The sequence below is a fragment of the Micropterus salmoides genome, unplaced genomic scaffold (genome assembly GCF_014851395.1).
Source record: "Micropterus salmoides isolate LMB-PRFRI ecotype aquatic unplaced genomic scaffold, ASM1485139v1 Ms_hic_scaffold_3, whole genome shotgun sequence".
NCBI classification, from domain to species: domain Eukaryota; kingdom Metazoa; phylum Chordata; class Actinopteri; order Centrarchiformes; family Centrarchidae; genus Micropterus; species Micropterus salmoides.
The window spans coordinates 33651301-33672736 of record NW_024042261.1 but is presented as its reverse complement, the minus strand read 5'-3'; the positions used below and the strand labels follow the sequence as shown (position 1 = coordinate 33672736).

The 21436-nt window shown below is 40.9% G+C and overlaps 2 protein-coding genes across 6 annotated transcripts; both read left to right on the top strand.

Moving 5' to 3' along the window:
* Window positions 1–299: 299 nt before the first annotated feature.
* On the top strand, window positions 300–10810 carry prdm10 (PR domain containing 10). 2 transcript variants are annotated; one of them, XM_038693492.1, is made up of 23 exons: window positions 300–351; window positions 1416–1557; window positions 1910–2071; window positions 2373–2432; window positions 2515–2619; window positions 2954–3128; window positions 3623–3864; window positions 4089–4289; window positions 4541–4613; window positions 4731–4848; window positions 4945–5065; window positions 5441–5710; window positions 6048–6392; window positions 6528–6683; window positions 6786–6965; window positions 7044–7154; window positions 7302–7502; window positions 7663–7806; window positions 7944–8114; window positions 8634–8771; window positions 8916–9117; window positions 9226–9323; window positions 9909–10810. In XM_038693492.1, the coding sequence occupies exons 2-23, from the start codon at window positions 1486–1488 to the stop codon at window positions 10095–10097; spliced, it is 3534 nt and encodes a 1177-aa protein (XP_038549420.1). In that variant the 5' UTR covers window positions 300–351; window positions 1416–1485; the 3' UTR covers window positions 10098–10810. The 2 variants fall into 2 exon arrangements, with proteins under 2 accessions (XP_038549420.1, XP_038549419.1); XM_038693491.1 differs by lacking the exon at window positions 300–351 and having other exon boundaries at window positions 585–1557.
* Window positions 10811–12943: 2133 nt separating this feature from the next.
* On the top strand, window positions 12944–18816 carry si:ch211-151h10.2 (uncharacterized protein LOC567699 homolog). Of its 4 annotated transcripts, XM_038692337.1 has the most exons (10): window positions 13074–13214; window positions 13301–13381; window positions 13825–14089; window positions 14177–14241; window positions 14810–14948; window positions 16080–16198; window positions 16284–16464; window positions 16744–16827; window positions 16912–17007; window positions 17103–18816. In XM_038692337.1, the coding sequence occupies exons 3-10, from the start codon at window positions 14030–14032 to the stop codon at window positions 17409–17411; spliced, it is 1053 nt and encodes a 350-aa protein (XP_038548265.1). In that variant the 5' UTR covers window positions 13074–13214; window positions 13301–13381; window positions 13825–14029; the 3' UTR covers window positions 17412–18816. The 4 variants fall into 4 exon arrangements, with proteins under 4 accessions (XP_038548266.1, XP_038548264.1, XP_038548262.1 ...); XM_038692338.1 differs by lacking the exon at window positions 13301–13381 and having other exon boundaries at window positions 12944–13214; window positions 16773–16827; window positions 17103–17240; XM_038692336.1 differs by lacking the exon at window positions 13301–13381 and having other exon boundaries at window positions 12948–13214; window positions 13828–14089.
* Window positions 18817–21436: the final 2620 nt, after the last annotated feature.

Sequence of the window (21436 nt, the reverse complement as noted above, 5' to 3'; positions counted from 1 at the left end):
TATAAACATTTATAGTATAAATTAAGCCAACAAAAACTAACAGTAGATCAAGAAACTTCTTTGGACAACAGGTTTAATTTAATTGGACGATTTCGGTGTTTCATTTTCCTGATCGGCTGTACTAAAATTGATCATTAAGTTATAACCACGACTGATAAAAAGTTGGCGGTAACATCGTAACTGTTATTTAATTCTGCAGAGTGTAAACTGTTTCATGAAGAATATACTTTAAATTATTTGCTTTTGCTCCCCGAGTAAATAACCACCAATCATCAGCCACCCTCCTGTGTGTTGCTAGGCAGATTATGTTAATATATGCAATGCAGCCATCTCTGCAGCTACCATTCTGAGGTAAGAACAACTTGTACGCTGTCCACAAAATGTAAGAAAACTAGGAGGTGCTTCACGGCCAGATGTATAGCTCGACTTCTCGGTAGTCTTTCTGCTTATAGAAATTAAACCGACGGGTTGTTTTAGCGCATTTGTACCAGTAGAAAATATATATTTTTCTTTGGGTCTCTTCGGATGTGGTTGTTGTTGTTAGTCCCACCCAAAATGGAGCCCGTTCTTCCTTGTTCACGGTAGACTTGAAGGGCTGGGCTCAACTAGAATGGGGGGACGGGTGGATCTACCCAAATAATAACGGCTTTTACTGCCTCCAAAACCACCTTTGTTAAAAATCGCAGAATATGGTCCACGTCTTTGGACTTGACAAGTTATGTTTGGCTTCAAGGTCGACCCCACATTGCGACTATATGGCTGTAATGCTAATGTTGCGGTGCAGTAAATGCCCGGGTTTCTATAGCGCTGTTTTTTGTGGTATGGTCCAGTTGGGACTGAGAACCTGCGGGGTTAAAATAGGGGGGAATCGACTTCATTATTGATTATACCAACTACATTTCTGAATGAGTTTAGAGTGTCGTGATTTTTTACGGTGGCTTTTGTTCCGACATGCGGTTGTATTTAGACACCGTTTGCCGGGCGGCCTCGTCAGCAAACGATGACCGCGTTTTTCCTCGTACCCCCGCAGAGAGTCTTGTGTGACCGCTCGTGTTCATGTCCTGTCAGCCGAGCGAAGCTGTCTGTCTGACTGGAGACCCAAAATCTCGGTTGCAGATGGCACGTGGGGTTGAATTCAGTGCCACTTTGCTGAGAGATTGCTGCTGCAGTGCCTCATTGTTGCAGACAAACAGCTCCCCCCCCGGCATGAGATTAGTGCAGACCATACACATTTAGACATTTTTCATAATGTTAATTTTTGACATGATGCATCAAGACATCTAATGTTTACATCTGCCAGTCTCAAATTCATATTAAAATTAAAAACAGCCATCCTTATTTTACTTTATTATCACCATGTTGCATTATTATTATTGTTGAGATCACCCACATCCTCTTATCTGTGTGAATTACAGGCATCCTTGGCTCTCTCCAGAGTGAAGTGATAGGTGACACGCTTGGCCAGAGGCCTGGCACCGTGCTGCCATGGAGACCAAGCAGGAAGCCTCTGCTGTGTGGAGTCAGACTGCTAGCAACGATTCAGAAAACGGCACACAGGTCTGCTGTCCTGTCAGAACCGTCCTTGGACTGCACTATAGAGTCATAAGCAATACAAAAGGATGCAGTACATTTGATACATCAGAGGACAAATTAAGCATCTCATAGGGAAACTTGCTTCTGTGAACTGATCCTAGTTGCTGCTAAATCTCAAAATTCACTGTTTACTTTTATGGTTTTAGCTAATAGAGTGATTCCACAGATGATTCCTTATCCTCCAAAAGGACTTGAGGAGGACAGAATCTCATAACACATAGAATAATTTGTTCAACAGTAGATTTTTAAAAAGTCACAGTGTAATAATGCTGCAGGTGGTTCAAAACGTTTTGTGTCCTGTGCACACATGTTACAGGTGCATTTCGAAGGCGGTACAGTGGCCCAGATAGTGTACAGTGGAGATCAGGTGGACCGCGGACAGCAGCAGGTGGTTTACACAGCAGACGGGAACTCCTATACCTCCGTAGAATCTGCAGAGCATACACTGGTCTACATACACCCTGCAGATGGCACTCAGGTAAGAAGGAATCTTATTTATAGCAAAGATATTTAAGCTGAGATTTTAAGCATTAAGATGACACTTGTAATTAGAAAAACATGCACTGATGAACAGGTGGGGTTCAAATGTGACGTCTAGTAGCTAAAACCCAGCATTTTGTGGGAATGTCATTCATATTTGGAACTTTTTTTAAATTAAAAACAGTATTGTAGTATACTTTATTGTTTCAAATGTACAAAGTATACATAAAATTCATATATAAAATGTATAACATGATGCACTTGCCTGCAAGATGTGCTCACATCAATTTTTCTTTCAGACTGTATTTGCTGATCAGCCACAAGTGGCTTATATTCAGCAGGATGGTACGACTCAACAGGTGAGTTGACCAGGTGCTGTCATGTCATTACCTAACTTTGTACCACCTGTTTCTTATTAAAGTAATATAATCTTATTTGTAGGTCACAGTTTTGCTGCCCAGTGGACAGAACATGAATGCTGCTAATCTGCATGTTCTCAGTAATGTAGCAGAGGCTCCCCAAGCTATCCTGGAGCCAGTTTCCCAGGTGAGGACACCTTGTTTACCTTTCCAAACAAGAAAATAGTCTATTGTTGTTTTAACACACATTATGGAATACAGTAAGGGGAAAAAGCAAACATGAGCCCAAATGCTTTTGTGCTGTATTTACACTATGATAGCAAAAGCATTTTTATTTTGTTCCAGTAGGTCAGTGGTCTAACTTGGTACAGTTTAAATGTGATCTATTCCTTTTTATGTAGATTTTTGTTGCATTGTTACATGTGAACAAGCCAAACATGCACTTCTCAGTGTCTTCCATGTAAAGATAAATAGAGCAGTTTAGTGAGTATGAACTCTGTGAAATTATCATACACGCACAGGAGCAGCTGTCTGCTTCCAATTCACTCGCCTCCATGGCTGACATGGCGGACCCCCCCACCAGTCCCCTTGGGGCCACAGACTCAACGGACGATTCTGACGAGGATGAGGATGAAGACTCTGATATGGACGACTGGGAACCTCGTGAGCATCAATCATTCAACCCTCACAGCCTCTGTGAGTAAAATGACAGTCTTAATACACTCAGCTCTCTGACTTGGCACTGACCTGTGTTTTGCTGCATCCTTTATACATAAATCTCAACATAAAGTAAACAAACAACAAACTAACATACTTAAAAAATACTACTGCCTTTTGACTGAAATTCTGCCAAATTTCTGCACTTCAAAATGTTTTTCTTAATAAGCAATTTAATCTCAAATTGTGTTATACAAATCTGCCAATGGGTCAAGATAACTTGATATAATCAACTCATCTATTATCTTTAAGGGGAGAGACCAGTACCATTCTAAGTTACTGCCACTTATTCTGTTTTTTTATTGAATTCATTTTGAACCATGTTGTCTCAGTAATATTTTAAAATGAAAAGCTTCATAGTGATAGTGTTTGTCAGATTGTGCAGGTCCTCTTAATCTGTTTAATCTGTTTTCACATTTATATCTGTTGTGGTGATTCTGCCTGATTGATTTCTCCTTTCTGTGGCCTCTCAGGGTGTGAGGAGTGTAATAATGCCAACCCCTCTGTGTGTCTGAAACACGGCCCTCTGCACCCCATCCCCAACCGGCCGGTGATGTCCAAAGCCCGGGCCAGCCTGCCTCTGGTCCTCTACATTGATCGTTTCCTGGGCGGGGTGTTCTCCAAGAGACGCATCCCAAAGCGCACGCAGTTTGGTCCGGTGGAGGGACCCCTGGTTCCTCAGAGCGAACTGCAGGAACACTACATTCATCTGAAGGTAAATCAGCGCTCTGCATGATTAATTTCACCTCTATTACATCCATATTCTGTATTAAGAAGAGTTTCCCATTGTACCTGAAACCTCTATTTTTGCCCTGTTTATTAAATATAAGGTATAATACAGGAAAGTGCTGGGAAAAAAATTTGTGTTGCAAGCATGTGCTGTCTAAGGTTACACTCTTTCAGTCTGATCTCCAATCTTTTTTTTGCTTGTTGTCTCAGCTGTGCATGCTGGATGCAGAGAAAGATGGAGAAAAGTCCAACGACATGTGGTTGGACCTTTCTGATGAGGACAGCTGCAACTGGATGATGTTTGTGAGACCTGCTCAGACCCACCTGGAGCAGAACCTGGTGGCCTATCAGTACGGCTCAGAGATATTTTACACAACCATCAAGAACATCCAACCCAAACAAGAGCTCAGGGTCAGTCCTGTGTGGTGCATTTTGTGTGTTGTGTTGCGTATACAGTACACTCATTTGTCCTGCTTCAGATGATGTAGTGTATGCTTTTCCATGGAATGTGCAAAGTAATGAAACAAAGTTTTCACTCCAGTCCAGCAGAGTATAGTTTAGTTAGCGACTAGTTGGTGAGGAAAGCCACATCTGAGTCCCAGTACATAAATGTCTAAATAAGCTTTAATAATTTGTGTTTTTAATGATGTGTCTTCCTGCAGGTATGGTATGCGGCATCATATGCAGAGTTTGTCAATCAGAAGATCCACAATGTTACAGAAGAAGAGAGAAAAGGTGAGTCTCTGCACGTGCTGACTTTGCTTAATAACAACACCATGTCTCAGCCCTGCTGTGATGGCACGTATCCGACTACAAACTGTCCCTGGTCCTCACTTTCTGTTGTTCCTTCAGTGCTCCGGGAGCAAGAGAAGAACTGGCCATGTTACGAGTGTAACCGCCGCTTTGTGAGCTCTGAACAACTGCAGCAACATCTCAACATGCATGATGACAAGTTAAACTCTGTTACCAGGTACAACCTTTTTCATCACCTTATTTTATATCTTGTCCTTCATTTGTGTCTCAGTAGAGCTCATATGACCTGTTCACTGTTTCTTTCCTCTCTCAGATCCAGAGGCCGGGGTCGAGGAAGGGGCAGGAGGAGATTTGGGACAGGAAGAAGACCGGGACGCCCGCCTAAATTTATACGACTGGATCCACCAGTAGACGCTGTTGGGGACAAGACAACGGTAAGACACATTAATACATGCTTAGCTGATTAATCGATTACTTTAAATTGTGATTTACATTTTACACATTCATTTCTCCCATTTTATCAACCGTATGATTAACTGAAATTGATTCAACAGATTAACCTGTAATGAAATAATTGTTAGTAAGTTGCAACCATAGTGCATATAATATTAGATTTGCCATTAAACAATAAATGGAAAATGTACTTATACAGTTATCTAAGAGCAAAGTAATAATACAGAAGAAAATATAAATGAGGGTTGTCAAAAAATATTGAATTATAATAAATAAAACGAGCTGTGTTGAAGTGTTTTTAGCTTATGACAACATTCTTTTTTCAATAACCACATTTTAATGACCTTTTTAATCAGGAGATGCTTGAGTTGACGGAGAAGCCGCTGGAGGAGCGAGCGGAGGGAGCTCAGAACGGGCTGAAGGTGGTGGAGATGGAGCCCGAGGTGGAGACTGGGAATGAGGCAGAGGGCCAGCTTATACCTCCTGCGGGGGAACCGGTCCCAGAGTCCGTCAGCCCCCCATCCAACACGGACCTGTCAGTTTCACTTAAGGACGATCCGGCACAGAGTAGCCAATCAGATGCCCACCTCACATCTCAGGACATGCGTCGAGCCAAGAGGATACGGGTAAGACTGGACACTGTGTTCACTAAAATGTTTTATGTAGTTTGTTATTCTGTGTCATAGTGGCCATGCTTTGCTTTTACAACAGTGTGTCTCTCTTCCTCAACGCGTGCGTTCCTCAAAGGTGGATGTGCAGGTAGGTGAGACCTGGAGGATGGCAGAAAAACACACCTTTTGTCGTTTTCCATAGTGTTATGTTCATGTGACATTTCAGGATATGTCCCCTCCTGCACACTCCATTGCATCTATCAGCCTCTTGCCATGTCTCAACAGATCCATGTCAGAAAACACTGTTGGGATTTTCTGCTAGAAGTTCCTCTTTCTGTCTTTTCCATCTCAGAATGCAGCACTGCAGCACCTTTTCATCAGGAAGAGTTTCCGTCCTTTTAAATGCACCCACTGTGGCAAGGCTTTCCGGGACAAAGACAAGCTGGATCAGCACCTGCGGGTCCATGGGCGAGATGCCTACACCTTTTCCTGCCACATTTGCAGCAAGAGCTTTATGAGTGACTCAGCCCTGGAGGACCATCTGCTGGTGCACACGGAGAACCGGACCTACTCTTGTCTCTTATGCCCAGAAACGTTTGAAAAACTGGAAATGCTCAAAGACCACGTAGGAGTGCATGCTGTAAATGGCTGCTTCACCTGTCCTTCCTGCAAGAAAACATTTACGGACTTCATCCAGGTTAGCATGTGATGTAACCAAAACCATTTAGGGGAGCACATGGGAAGTTGATTTTGCAGGTTAAAACTAAGCAAAGGAACAGTCTGGTTTAAAATGGTAAATTGACACATTTACTCAAAATGTTGTCTCCCTTAGGTGAAGAAGCACATCCGCTGCTTCCATTCAGAGAAGGTCTTTCAGTGCCCAGACTGTGAAAAGGCCTTCTGCCGGCCGGACAAGCTGCGTTTGCACATGTTACGCCACTCTGACCGCAAGGACTTCCTGTGCTCAACATGTGGCAAACAATTCAAGGTAAGATGAGTAGGGGGCGCATTGAGAGATTACATTTGGTCATGTTAATTTAAAGGCATGTGAGTTCTTGTGTGACTAATATTTTCCTTATGTGACATCAAGAGGAAAGATAAGCTGCGGGAGCACATGCAGCGCATGCACAATCCTGACAGAGAGGCCAAGAAAGCTGACAGAATCCATCGCTCCAAATCCCTCAAACTGAAGATGCCCACCACCGACTTTGAGAGCTTCATGTTCAAATGCAGAGTGTGCATGATGGGATTCAGACGCAGGGGAATGCTGGTGAGCAACAACTCACAGAACACTTTTATTTGTTAATATTGAATTCCAGTACACTTAGCTTTATTTTTCTGGTTACAGGTCAATCATTTGTCCAAGCGTCATCCAGAGATGCGGATTGATGATGTGCCTGAGCTAACGCTGCCAATTATCAAGCCCAACAGGGATTACTTCTGCCAGTATTGTGACAAGGTTTGTTTTTCTCATCCTGTCACAGTGAATTTTGGAAAAGACATGTTGTTATTATTTATCTAATGATTCTAATTAAACTTCCCACTTCACCTCAAACTCTTAACTTAGGCTTTCAGTATGATGTTATTAATAAATTGATCTGTGCAGGTGTATAAGAGTGCCAGCAAGAGGAAAGCCCACATACTAAAGAACCACCCCGGGGCAGAATTGCCTCCTAGCATACGTAAGTTGCGTCCGGCTGCTCCTGGTGAGCCAGACCCCATGTTGAGCACACACACCCAGCTGACTGGCACGATCGCCACTGCACCAGTCTGTTGCCCACACTGTGCCAAACAGTACAGCAGCAAGGTTAGTATGAAGCTCTGTTAAATAAGGTATTTTACCTCATTGGAAATCTGTATAAACACTAATACAGATATTGACTCTAGGTCTGTGTTTGCAGTAATTATGCTGTGTCTTGGACAGTCCCATACCCCAACTAATAACATTCTGTGTGCTTGTATCTCAGACTAAGATGGTTCAGCACATCAGGAAGAAGCATCCAGAGTTTGCCCAACTCGCCAACGCCATCCAGGCTCCTCTGACTACAGCTGTAATCAGCAGTGCTCCTGCTGTCATCAGTGCAGACGGTACCACAGCTGAGGCTGTAGTGGTAAGAAAGATTTACAAACATACATGTTAAACACCGACACTCATCACATCATCAAGCAAGAATGACAGACAGGACGAAAGGAAGGTCAACTAATATACACCAAATATTAAAATCTGTATGACTTTTTTTCTCCACAGACCACAGATTTGCTGACCCAGGCCATGACGGAGCTTTCTCAAACGCTGACCACAGACTTCCGCGCAGCACAGGGAGACTATCAGAGGATCCAGTACATACCCGTGTCTCAGGCAGGAGGCAGCCTGTCCCAGCCGCAACATATTCAGCTGCAGGTGGTGCAGGTGGCTCCGGTAAGATCCAGCATCTAGGACCTAGATTTGTTTAATTTTCTTAACTTAGTGTATCCCAGGAGCTTTCTGAGCATCTCAGCAACATCCTGATGTACAATCACAGTTATACACTGCCTGGCAGTAGAGCTAGAAGAATTGATTGTCTTCTCAAATTTGCTGCCGTTTTCTGTTTTATATAATGTCAAATTGAATGTCTTTGAGTTTGATCTTCCTGGTCTGCACAAAATAAACAATCTGAATGTGTCACCTTGGGCTCTGGGAATTTGTGATGAGCTTTTTCCCACTATTTTCGTTTAGGTAGGATTTAAAAAAATCACAAGCCAGTATCAAAGTTCTGGCAAATTACTGCTTTGCCATGTAGCTTTCAAACATATCAGCAGGTAAACTACCTTTTTATTTTCTGAAGTAGCTTTTTGTTTTTTTTTGTTTTTTGTTTACCAATTTTATGAAATATGTCCAGTTGTGGATTGAGGAAAATTTAAGAAAAAGTAACAGGTAGTAATTTTATCTGTTTCACAGGCTTCCTCCCCACATTCACAGCACCCGACAGTAGATGTGAGCCAGCTGCATGACCCTCATGGCTACAGCCAGCACTCCATCCAGGTACAACACATCCAGGTCAGCGAGCCTTCAGGCACTGGACAAGGTGCCACCCAGGTAAATCCACATTATTCTTACAATGGGCTTAGGTTTATTAGAAATTTATAACACGTAATGACTTTATGACACACGTTGTTGGGTATGTAATGTTAAGCTTGATAATAGAATACCTACTTATGACCATCTCTTCATTTTCTTCAGGTCACAGGTCAGCCTTTAAGTCCCACCTCCCAACAGCCTGGTCAGGACCTGAGCCCCACCCAGCTGACCCCTGTGACCTTAGCTCAGAGCCACACCTTGCAGACCAGTAGCACCCAGCAGCAGCAGCAGCAGCAGCAGCAGCAGCAGCAGGGGACTGTGCAGCATGCTTACATACCTGGGAACTGGAACTACAGAGGCTACTGTGAGTCACACACATGCTCCAATATCATCCACGCACACTCTATATGTTTTAATGGCTCTATACTGTATGATTGCCTGTTAGGTTAACATGTAAATGTTACTGTTGCAGCATCTGAGATCCAGATGATGGCTCTACCTCATGCTCAATATGTGATAGCTGAGGCTAGCACACCTGTATCTGGTGTCAACAGCAACCAGGTGAAAACGGTGAGTGAAAATGAAAAGCTATGATTCAGTTTCATTTTTTTTCACTGTGGTCACACATCCTGACAAAAGATCAAATGTGAAGATCTAAAAATGACTGCCCACCACATGAATATGCAGTAGAAAAATCAGATCCTGAAGCTTGAGACTTTTGTGGGACTTGTGTTTAAACACATCAGAATTTCACAGATCCCTGTTACAACAAATACAACTTAGGTTGTAGAATCCATAACCTAGAAAATGTTTTTCTTTAAATGAGCATTTTTAGTTCTGTGTTTACTCTAAACTGCAACTAAATAATTATTGTTATAATAAGGTCCCATGATGTGGCTAAATTACACCTGTAATCTGTTTCCTTACTGAGTGAGTCTGATGAAGCACATGTGAAGTGCGTTTTGTTTGCTTTTCCAATACGAGAAAATATAGAAATAAATTACTGTTGCTCTGCATACACATCTTTTAGAAACATGGCAGTGTGGTGCCAGGTGGGAGTCCTTGAGAATAAGAGAGCAAATATTCTGTATTAAACATGGTATGAACTGAATCTCTACTTGTGGAACTAAAGATGTTCTCATTCCGGTCCTGCAGACACACTACGTTATTTCTGAGGGTCAGACTGAGCTGGAGACCAAACAGACTGTTCCTCAGAACACAACCCAGGCACACACTGAACATCTGGAGCAGCAGCCAACCAATCAGCAACCCACCACACAGTACATTATCACCACAACCACCAATGGCAGCGGCACTAGTGAAGTTCATATCACAAAACCCTGAACTGTACAGAGATGCAAACCCAGCGGAGACCCATGGACTGATCCTGCATGTAGACCTCAGCAGCTTGTACGCACATAAACGAACAAACAAAAGTCATATGCACATGGATACAGACTTATGTACACACAGAGCTAATGGGTATAAATTGATGACCAGCACAGTTTTATGTGTCTATAAAGTCTTAAAATATTAAATAAGCTGGTAAAATTAAGTTAGTAGAGAGAAAAATGCAAGGTTTTGATTTTGAACGGAATATTTTAGCAACAAATATAAAACTCAACCCTTGTTTTGTAAAGTGTAATTTTTTTTTCAGAAACATTTTCATTGAAATTGCTTAAAACAGTGGACATTATATCATTATACCAAATATTGCGAAAGTATGGAAAATTAAAGTGATCATCTTACTGTGTGAGTTAAGAGTCTGAAGTGGTGGAAACATTTTGTTGCTCAGTCCTTACGCAGCTTTGAGTGCCCATTTTACATATTTGTATAGTTACAGAAATTTCTTCAAGTGTAGTATTTGTAAACAAAAGTCTGTAAAGAAATACAGAACTGAAAAATATATATATATAAAGTTGACCTTCTAAAGGTAATTTTTGCCCAATGTGAGTATCCAACAACACAATCTGTTATATTGTATATTACCATATTGTTGATGATATCTGATGTGATTTTTCTCCATTCATTTCCTTTTTGGGATGTCTCAGACATCCGTTTATGTTTACATGCGGAATTTCCCAACAATCTTTTTGTCATTGTCCCAACAACACCTGTGTTTTTAAAATAACATTAAGAAAAGCAGACTTAATCAGTTTCCCGCTCCCTCAATGCTACCGAGGGCTTTGGTTGTTAAGAATGTTTTGCTTTTCATTAGGTTTTACAAGGATCACACAAAGTACTCATGGATACACTCAACCTAAAACTTGGGGAAAATTTTGTTTTTGACACCAAAAGTTTATCATCAAAGATTTAATGGCGCCAGAAATCAAGAGTAACATAGCACCAGACTGAGAAGAAGTGTTTCACTGCCCTCTCTGGTTGAAAGTTTCAAGTGTGTTTCACCTCTGATGCTAGGTATGGTTGGATGTTGTCAGAAATGTGCTTTGTTTAACCACACCCAGCAACGATGTCACAGGGTCCTGGAGTTCCCCTGTACATCAATGCAGCAAGATGAGAAGTTAAACCCCTGGAGGTCAGGATAAACAACTTTCTGGGGGTGTTAAGTTTCTGTTAAAAAAAGAACAATGTGCATTTTCAGAGTTTCTTTCTTTCCGTCATACTTGTTATTCTGAAGAGAAAAATATAATTTTTTTACATTTGAAACCAGAGCAAAACAGCAACCAGCAAACTCTGTCTTAACAGGTGTAGAAACCTTTGGCTTAGAGCCAAATACAAAATGTGTTTTCCTCAGTTACATACTTGATGACAAATGACTAAAGTTCAAAATATTTAGTCATAACATCACGTGTTACAATAGAAATATTTAGAGAAAACATCACAGGGTTGCACCTGCTGCGTAGGAGTTTAATATGATGCTGTGTTTAAGTGTGATATGGGCTTATGTCACTGTATTCATCTGTTTACTGGCCTACAAAAGAAATCGCAAGTACTTCATTTTGGGTTGGTACTTAAAGGGCAGCATACTCATTACTCATTTTTACTAAGGTAAAAACCAGTAAGGGATGTTGTCAGTCAGCATGTCTCATATTTCCTTCACAGTAAAAGTGAGGACGGAGAACGAAACTCGGTAGGAAGAGTTCAAACCTGTCACCTGTCCTACTGGACACTGTTCATGAGCAAGGAATGGCCGGTGCTGAAACTTATCTTCCAAGTACTTTTGGTAGCTTTTAGATTTCCGTTAAGTGCTTGTGCTTTGTGTTCCCCATGATGACAACAGAGGTTAATGCACTGAATTAAGGCCATTGTAAAACGTTGTTTAGGCGCCCGTTATTTATGTTGGTCTATGACAATAGATTTGTACAATATAACATATAGCAGGAATATTATAAAGGTTCATGTACAGCGATTCCTACTGTTGCAAGTTTTTTTGTCCTTTTGTTCAAATGTTGTGAAATTAAATTATTTTATATCTGTACATTGTGTTTCCTAGTCACTTCATTATGAATGTGTTGAACTGTGGAGCAAGCTGTGACCAAACAAATTCGTAGTGTCTATTCAGGTTAATTGATCTCACCCACATCCGGTTGAGGCAGTGGCCACCCACCCTGAACCATGGTTCTGCTAGAGGTTTCTGCCTCTTAAAAGGAAAATTTTCCTTGCCTATGTTGACTAGTGCTTGGTCTTACTGGGAATCGTCAGGTTTCTGTAAATAATATCACAGAGCACAGAGTACGGTCTAGTCTGCTCTTTTGTGAAAAGCGCTGTGAGATAACATGTTTTTATTTGGTGCTATATAAATAAAATTGAATTGAATTAATTGGAGGTTAATTTGTCTGGATGTTATTCTTGTTCTCACTGCTAGATGGCAGCATGGCCTCAGAAAACAAACTAGTTATACAGCATTTTAAGTGAAATAACAATGGCAGACAGAGAACACACAGAGTCAATCTTAATTATGTCTGAGTGTTAATGATTTAAAATGGGCACTCTTCCATTTGTAAACCTCTTTCTTGTGAGGATGAATTTGATGCCAACAGGTTGTTTGCATGGTGTGATCTAATAATAGCTCAGTGTTAAGTGTGTGACAGTAATTCAGAAAGAAAGAATTGACTGTTGGAGGGGACCTGGGCGGAGCAAGGCTTGTCCTCCGCACAATTGTGATCATTATGTTCAACACATTCCTGCAAGGACAAGTAAATGGCAACTACCTAGATAAAACTTCTTCTTCTTCCAGTAGGACCAGTTTAACAAGCTTGTCATGTCACAGAACTAATCACTAATTGAGCAGGTGTTACTGCTCTGCAGCCGTTTCAACCAGCATGTCTGTGTCTGTGTCTGTGTCTGTGTCGCTCCCATGCCTCGGTTGACAGTTGCCTACCCCAAAGGTCAAGGGGGTAGAGGACAGAGAGAAAGAGGCGGCTTGGCCTGTAAATGGATGGAGGAGGTAAAGGAGGACAGTGAGGGAGTGACTGCTGAGGGGAGCCGAAGACATCAGAGGTAGGTAGATGTGTTTGTCTTTCAACAACTGGCCTTTCATTTGAATCACCTTTAAAAGACATGTCTCTGATTACCTGCTGCTACAGAGAGGAGAAGTCTGTGTGAAAGGATGGTCCTAGTAAATTTCTCTGCTGTGTTGACAGCAAATGCTTCTCTACTTCCATAAGGTAGATATTTATCAACATGTCACTCCTCAAGGTTCATATCTGACTGTTACCATTTTAACTTGAGACCTGAATAGAGTAGGGCTGGAGTGCTGGTTTAGGGTTTAACCTCTTTTTACTCAGCTGGAATTCCAGTCTGGATTTAGATACTTGATTGCATGAAATGTGAAGCACACAAAATCTGTAACTTTCCATCTCATGTTATATTGTTATAAAAGCATGCCTTCTTAGATTACAGTCAATTTGAGATTCATGTAAGTGTCATAAAATGTTCAACGTAACTCTAATGCTAACGAAATTCAGGGATATTTCTTACTTTCTCTCTTTTTTCTTCCAATTTAACAACTAATCGTGTTCCCTTTCATCTTTCATTTTCAGTAAACCCGTTTTCACTCTGTTGCTTTTAAACTGTTTCCTGTTTATCTCTGTCTCATCCATTACTCCAGCAGTTCATACCAAACAACAGCTGTTCGTCAGCAACAACAAAGATTATGGTCACAGATTTTGAGGACACTGCGACCCTGGAAAGGCTGGTACAGTTTTCCTCTAGTAGGTGTAGTGTGGTCGGTCTGCCAGGTGGATGCGCCGCTGCATTCCTCTCTGTTATTGGTGGATGTGGGCTGGAGGCTCCTGTTAGTGTGTTTGCTGTGGATGGTGATGGGAGGTGGTGTCTATGCCCTGAGGTACTGCCTGCGGCCAGGACACAACCAGGTGAGCGCAGCCACCTGAACTGAATCTTGACCCTGTTGATTTATTTCCTTGTATTATGTTTATTCAGTGACTTTCCTTAAATTCAAGGGGGAGCCTCCACTGAGGACACAACCTGAGGTTATGACTGAAAATAGGAATAACCAATATTCATGGTGAGACTTGATTTTACAGTCATTCCTCCATTATTTAATATATTATAATATATTTTTTTACAGCAGATGGAGAGGACAAAAATGTATCAAACACCCTAAAGACCAGATTTTAAGGACACTACATGCATCAGGAGTTTCCTTTCCTCAAGGGAGCCACATGTTGCCCAACACCTCAGAGCATAGAACGGCTTCTACAGATGTCCATTTAAAAATCTGCTATATCCATATCATGGGGAAACATTTAAACCTAAAATGTCTTCATTATCAAACCTGTTTACAATCAAATGTTTTTATTTAATTATTTACAAAAATATTATATATGTACTGTTTTTTTTGTTATATTTATAACAAAAAACAGTACATCTGTATTTTAAGGGACGATGATGACATTTATAAGAATCTTCATTTTACCATTTTCGGATCTACTATGTACTATCTATGTACTCACGTCTGTTGTTTAAAAAGTATATTGTCACAATTTTCAAAATGACAAAAATATAATATGGAAAAAAAATGTGACAAATAGTTTTGACTCATAAAAATCATAATCTTTTCCTTATTTCTGTAGGATGTCCCAGTCGAGGAACCTTGGCCACAACGTTTCTCTGGCCCTTGCCCTGGCCGATGGCCTGCTGCTGTGTGTGCTTCAGGAACCCTTGCTAGACCCAAGTGTGCTGCACATAAAGGCTCTCCTCTACAGGCTGGAAGTAAGTACCTTCCCTCCCACAAGCAGCCTACAGCAATACCAGTCATCTCCCGTGTTTTCAGTGAGTCTTTGCATGTAGATCAGTCTAAAGTCTTTGTTGGTGTTATTACAGAGATCAGACCTTGGACTCAGGCATACACAGATATTCTAGCCCGGGGCAACACATACCATCACTGAGCTGCTGTCATGTGTACTTTGAATCAATCGGACTGGCAGAGGAGAGAAAGTTTAATGACTTTTCTCCTTATGTATTTCCTGTCTGCGTTTTAGCACTCGCTATGAATATTTCTCTATGATAGTCGTATCAGTGAGTCCGTCATCCTGTTGGTCTTTTGGTGCAACGCTTTGTTGTAGAGAGAAATAGTTAAAGTATTGAATGGGCTGCCAAGAAATATGATGCAGACAGCTGCAGTGGCCAAACGATGAATTCAGAAGACTTTCTTCCCCTTTCTTTTTTTTTTTACTTAATACTAGCTCCCCCAGCAAGACAGCATTTTGAGTTGTACAGCTGTGAGCTTAATTCATACAAATGCGTTGACATGCTGGGCTAAGAACACTGCCTTTCCTTCAGGCACCAGCCTCGGGCTAAACTTTTTTTGCCCAGAGCATTACAGCATAAAAAGGACACTATCGAAACTTTTTGTCTCATATTCCTCCTTCTAGCGCTTGTGCTGCAAGGCCATGTATCTTTTAACTGTCAGGTGTTGCAGTTTATTATACATTGTTTTTGGTCTCCTTGTTTTTTTTTTGAATGTTCCAAAAATGTATTTTTAAATCTCAATTGCAGAATCAGTATTGTTTTCAATGCTTTTTGGCATTTTTAAACTGTATCAAAATACATCACTTATGTGTATACTGGTATATCAACTGCATGTGTAGAACAGATGTGCCAGTGGAGAATGGACATAAAATACAACAAGTAGATTCCTGCAAGTTATCTTCAACTCTTGAAGTTTTATATGACAGCATTATGCGCAAATAAATTAATATATGACTTTTGTTGGCTGTTTATATCCCATGTGCTGGACAGCCACATGATGCCTACATTTTGCAGAGGTAGTTAAAAGTGCTTCTACCAAAAAAACCCACAAAACTAAACCCACCCCTCTCAATCCTCTCTTTTTCACTGTAGTCAGTGTCTCTCATAGTTGGGAAGGCTGATATTTGGTCAGAGGTGACACTGAAGAAGGTGGAACAAGAATCTATACTAATAGACAAAGTGAATCTCATACGCACCTACCTGCAGCAGAGGTGAGGTTCAACATAGTGTACATGTTACCTGCTTTCTTGGAAACTTCATCCAGCCAGATAAACACTGCACAATCCTCTCTGACAGGACGAGGTCACTGTGTAGACTCGTCCAGGTGCAAGGGGCTTTTGAAGCCAGTGTGAAGGAAATGCTGGAAGGCCTACACGGCCTCTGGGCTCAGCTGGAAGAGCTGCACATGGGGGTCACGCTCACCAAAGAGGGAAGCCGAGGCCACAGAGACCTGGCCTTGGCCCAGACAGACGCAGAGGTAAGCAGGTGTGAAGGTCTTACTGAAGTTCTGTGGTGCCGGTATTATAGTGTTGGATTTGTTTTAATTTAGATTTCAGTCAATATTAATTACTTTTACAACTTTTTAGTCACAACAAAGAAATATATTCTTACCAGATTATTTCCATAGTTAAGGCTGGCCTACAACGACAACAGCTGTCTTCTTAGTTTCGTTTAAGAATCTTGGTGATTTGCGTTGTTGTTGGCTTTGAGTGTTTAAAAAAATAAATGTTATAATACTCTTATGTGTTTGGCAAAGACTTTGTTTGCAGTGTTGGGTCATTACAGGGACAGACTTCAGTGCTGTCAAATTCATCTGAAGGACAGCACACAACAACTGCAGGTAAAGTTCTCCTCATGCATTCAAAATCCACTTTCATATATTTTGTGCCATCTTCACTCAAAAATTGCCTCTGCAATTTCACAGGAGTTAACCTGGAGTCACACTCACATAAGCAACAGGATGAGCAGCAACAGTGAGTCCGTCTGGCCAGAACTGTTGCTTCAGTCCAACATTGAACAGGTATACTTAACACTGCCTGGTAGAAAAACAGCACAATGTAATGTTTTCATGGGTTTAGAGTTCCACCAGGACTAAAAACACCTCTCTATTTGCAGTTTGACAAGGTGCAGGAGAGTTTCCTCTCCCTGGAACAACAGACCTCTACTTTCCAGGCCCACCTGGAGGGCCTTGGAAAGGAGAAACATGCAAACGTCTCTCCACAGACTTCCCTACATCTCCACAGTGGATGTACAAGTGATGTGTCACTGGAGCAGTGTAACTCAACCTCTGCATCCACGTCTGTCTCCTCAATGGATGCAGACACAGACACAGAAACAGACGCTCCTCTTTCACTGTGTGAGAGGTCGGCTTTGCATTTGTCCTCCACTATCGGACGCATGCGTAAATCTGGACAGAGGAAGTGACTTTGATAAAAGTATGTGAATTGAAAGGTTTAAATTAACATGATTATAATATTTTCAAATGTTGATCATTTGCTGGTTGCCCAAAACTTGGTTATTTATTGCTGTCTGTGATTACATTACTGTGTTTTACTACTCCGCTTTCTGTTTTTTTTAAATTGCTTTTATATTTTGCTTATAGTTTTCATTAGAAAGACTGACTGTTTTTAACTTTTTTAATTCAAAGAATATTTCTAACACATGGGGGCACACTTTCACCACTTATTACAAGCAGAAACATCTCACAGCACCACTTCAACATACAGTACTTATACCTTATAGTTATCTCAGACCTCTGTCCGCAATGACAGACCATGGCCCCGACCTTTTTTTCCAATCAACTTTATAGGAAGAAAGTGTTGGAGAGGCCTCCCAAACATGTGGCCCATAAATGTGTTTCTTCTGGATCAGAACAGTCAGACAGAACTTGTTGAATGAGATGCAAGTCTTTGTACCAAAGTTTTACATTAAAAGGTTTTTACATTTATCTATGTTTGTATGTCAGAAGTATGTTTTTTTTATGTGCAGGAGAAATAGGTTACAAGTTAAGAAATCCCAGACTTTTTTTCTATTTTTAGTTCTGTCTCTCTCGATCAGTGAGTGACCGCGTTGACTTGAGCCCTTCAAAGCAGGGATTTCAGATTGATGTGGGGAGAAGTGGGCAGTGGAGGTCAACGCTGGAAGCTTTTCGGTTATTACTAAAAACTGAGCAGCTCTCTAGACCTTTTTGAAAAATATGAGTGTCTTTGATCCAAATTCAATTACCTTACAGCTTCAACACTGATGGCATGGAATCATCATTTTCTCCACCAGATTCCTGACTTTTCTGGCTGGAGCAACAGGATTTCTGATGAGAACCAATAACTTCATAGCTGCTGTTAAGAACTAACTGTAGGGAGTCTGTACAGTATGCATGACATGGATGTCATTTAACCATGGACTTGCCTGCCATCTGCTTGATTCCCTCACACTGGGGCAGTGATTGGGAGAGGTGGGGCTGACCCATGGGGGATCTGGGATAAAAGGAATGTAAGCTGAATGCTGCAGGATCCGAGCTGTCACAACACCAAAGACACAAACAAATCATGTCTGGATGGATAGAGGGATGTAAAGACAGTGGGAGGAGAGATGTTGTGTATTTGGTAATTTGAAGTTAGTGACAGCCACATGAATATGTAGTTACATTTTCCATGGATCAGTCCTGAAAACACAGAACATAACGCTCTTGGATGCTTGCTTACAATAACAATGACCACATTTGCTTTGAGGTCCAACATACAAAAGACAACAACAGCATTTTTTGAACTGATTTATTAAGTGCTTTGATAAATGACTACGAGGGGGGAGTTGATTTTATTAGATGTGAATAAAACAGTACTTCGAAATACAAAGCAAGCCCCGCTTAATGAGCTGGTGGGGAACATCCTGGTCCTGTCCAGATGAACTCACGCCTCACATTGCTGGCATGTGATGTCATAGCCAGCAGAGGGACGGAGTCTGGGAGAGCACAGGGCACCAGCTATCTGCTGGCTGAGAATGTAAGAGTGAGCTGATGAAATTACCAGAGGCTTTGTTTAGTTACACTAAAAAGTTGCTGACTAGCTTCCACACTCCAGTCCTGGAGAAGAGGCTATTTCAAAGCTAGCTCAAGTGTGTGTTGTTTCAGAAAATATGGTTCATGGCAGAGGTCAATCCTTCGCCTTATCCTGACAATTACTGAAGATCAGGTTTCCCTGGCGTACACATAGCACTCATTTGTGCTGATCCCTCCTCTGATGTCACTACAAGACACCATACAGTAGTATGGACGGCTGCTATCCGATTTCAACAAACTCCCTCTGTCACAAAACTTTCACGAGAGCACAGTTAAATAAACTACCTCAAACTCCCATTAAGATTTAAACGGAGACTTACAAACACAAAAAGATTCAGACAAAAGCACACAAAGTCAATATGCTAAATTGTATTCAATAAAATGGTGAGTGTGGTATAATAAGTATCAAAAGGATAAACATACACTGTGCCACCAAATAAAGACAAGAACAGCTAAACAGGCTTTAACTATGAAGAATGATAATGGACGGTTTACACAGGGGTGTTTAGTACTCAGTAATGGATAAAAAAATAATTGTTAAGATGGAGATTTTGTGTAGTATAGAGCCACTTGCCACATGTTTCCAGTTTGACATGATCGCAGTAAATAAAAGGAGAAAAATAAAATACAGGCTCAACGTTCATCTCATTTTATTAAGGTTTATATTTATATTTGGTTTATGCAAAGTAATTTTATGGTTTTGTGGGGCTGTAATATCTGCAAAAGGTATCAACCTCAGAATACACAAACAAAATATTTTTTCAGCAAATGATACATGTACAAGTTCACCAGAAACTTAACTAACACAGAAGATGCATGTTTATTTCAATGATGGCCATTTAGGTAATTTCCTGAATTGTTAGGACACTCACAACACTTTCCTTTGTTCAACATGTTTGTGCCAAAAAAGTCTGCTAGCAAATGTCCGCTCTGTGTTATTAGCTGGAGGCTCAATGTGTACTTTTCTTTATTTTGATTACAGTCAAGAACTTAGCAGTGCTGGTCTGTAAATCGAATGTAAGACTTTGTACAAATCGCAAAGCTCTCCTTCTGAATCACAAACCACATGCATGGCTTCCATTTAAGGGCTGGACACTGGAGGGCCATGCCACTTTTTTCCAGAGGCTGTTGGAAATGGAAAGGACAGCTGCACAGTGAGACAAAACATCAAAACACTAGCCACAGATGTACGCAATTAGCAACATGGTAGACATTTGGGGAGCAAAGGTCCATAAACTTGCAACTTATTATGGTTGATCTAACATAGCTGGAGGGATGCTTAAACTTAACAACATTAATGAGCTTTAAGTTTGGGTTGTAACATTCCACCATCCGGGAATGTCAAGGAAGACTCTACTCCTCCTCAAATCTTTCTCAAACCTTTAATGTCAGTATTCTGTTCTTATACAAAATCCACTTAGTCCACTTAGTGCATGTGTATATGTGTGTATGCAGCATGTGTGGATATGTGTGTGTGCAACAAATATGCTCAATGTGTTTCCAATCATTAGGAAATTCTAAGCTTCCTGTTTGTGTAAATATTTTCTTACTTTGTTTTCCAAGAGAGCGGGGTAGAATAATCAAGACTGACCTCTCTGCCCTCCTGTTTCCCATTTATCACGTGGACGCTGCTCACCTTCTGCGTCGACACTGCTGAGACCAGAGGTAGGAGCCTGTCATGACCTGTCACTGGCTGGTGCGAGAGTTTATTCAACAATGGATGGAATCTCAAAATGTCATGAGCAACAACCATTGATACCAATGGGTAACAGCTGTGGGGCCAGTTTAAACTCAGCATTGTCAACTTTTAAACTCCATGCAAAGACAAAAATAAACTTTACATTCTTTCAGATAAGTGCCAATATCTCTGATTAACAACCATCATTCCAGGGCTTGATAAGATATAGTTGTATTTGAAAAATGAGTTATACTACATTTGAAAAAGAATGACTCAACATAAGTTGTTTGTGAAGTTAAAATCTCAGATTCCTTAAGATTTAGCTGTCTGCAACTGTGAGATATTACATGATAAATCTTTCAGCCCAGTATTTTTCTTAGCTTTTTGAAGTAATACCCTAAAAATCTCAGTATCCAATGCATCATCTGTCTGTAGTCTTCCATTTATGTTTTATTACTAAATGGTACTGGAAGCTTGATTTCTCAATATTCCTCCCAAAGAAATAAACATTTTTAGAGGCATACTGTGACCGAGATGCTGGGGCCAAGAATTCTGGATTTCTTTCTTTTGGTTGCTTGAAAAGTTTGTGATCATATCCCTGAACTAATTCCTGATTTAAAGTTACACTAAAATAAAATACTGGCGTAATGCACCTTGGGATTTGTTTTCTCAATTATGTCAGAGACACTTTCATCAAGAAATTGACCATTTACAGCA

Bases quoted from the DNA above. Each gene is read 5' to 3' on its own strand.
- si:ch211-151h10.2 (XM_038692334.1), top strand. From the start codon at position 13,072: ATGCCTCGGTTGACAGTTGCCTACCCCAAAGGTCAAGGGGGTAGAGGA. The intron at 14,242-14,809 runs GTGAGACTTGAT...TTATTTCTGTAG, and splicing joins AGGAATAACCAATATTCATG to GATGTCCCAGTCGAGGAACC. The intron at 17,008-17,102 runs GTATACTTAACA...CTCTATTTGCAG, and splicing joins TTCAGTCCAACATTGAACAG to TTTGACAAGGTGCAGGAGAG.
- prdm10 (XM_038693492.1), top strand. From the start codon at position 1,486: ATGGAGACCAAGCAGGAAGCCTCTGCTGTGTGGAGTCAGACTGCTAGC. The intron at 2,620-2,953 runs GTGAGGACACCT...ATACACGCACAG, and splicing joins TCCTGGAGCCAGTTTCCCAG to GAGCAGCTGTCTGCTTCCAA. The intron at 6,393-6,527 runs GTTAGCATGTGA...TGTCTCCCTTAG, and splicing joins CATTTACGGACTTCATCCAG to GTGAAGAAGCACATCCGCTG.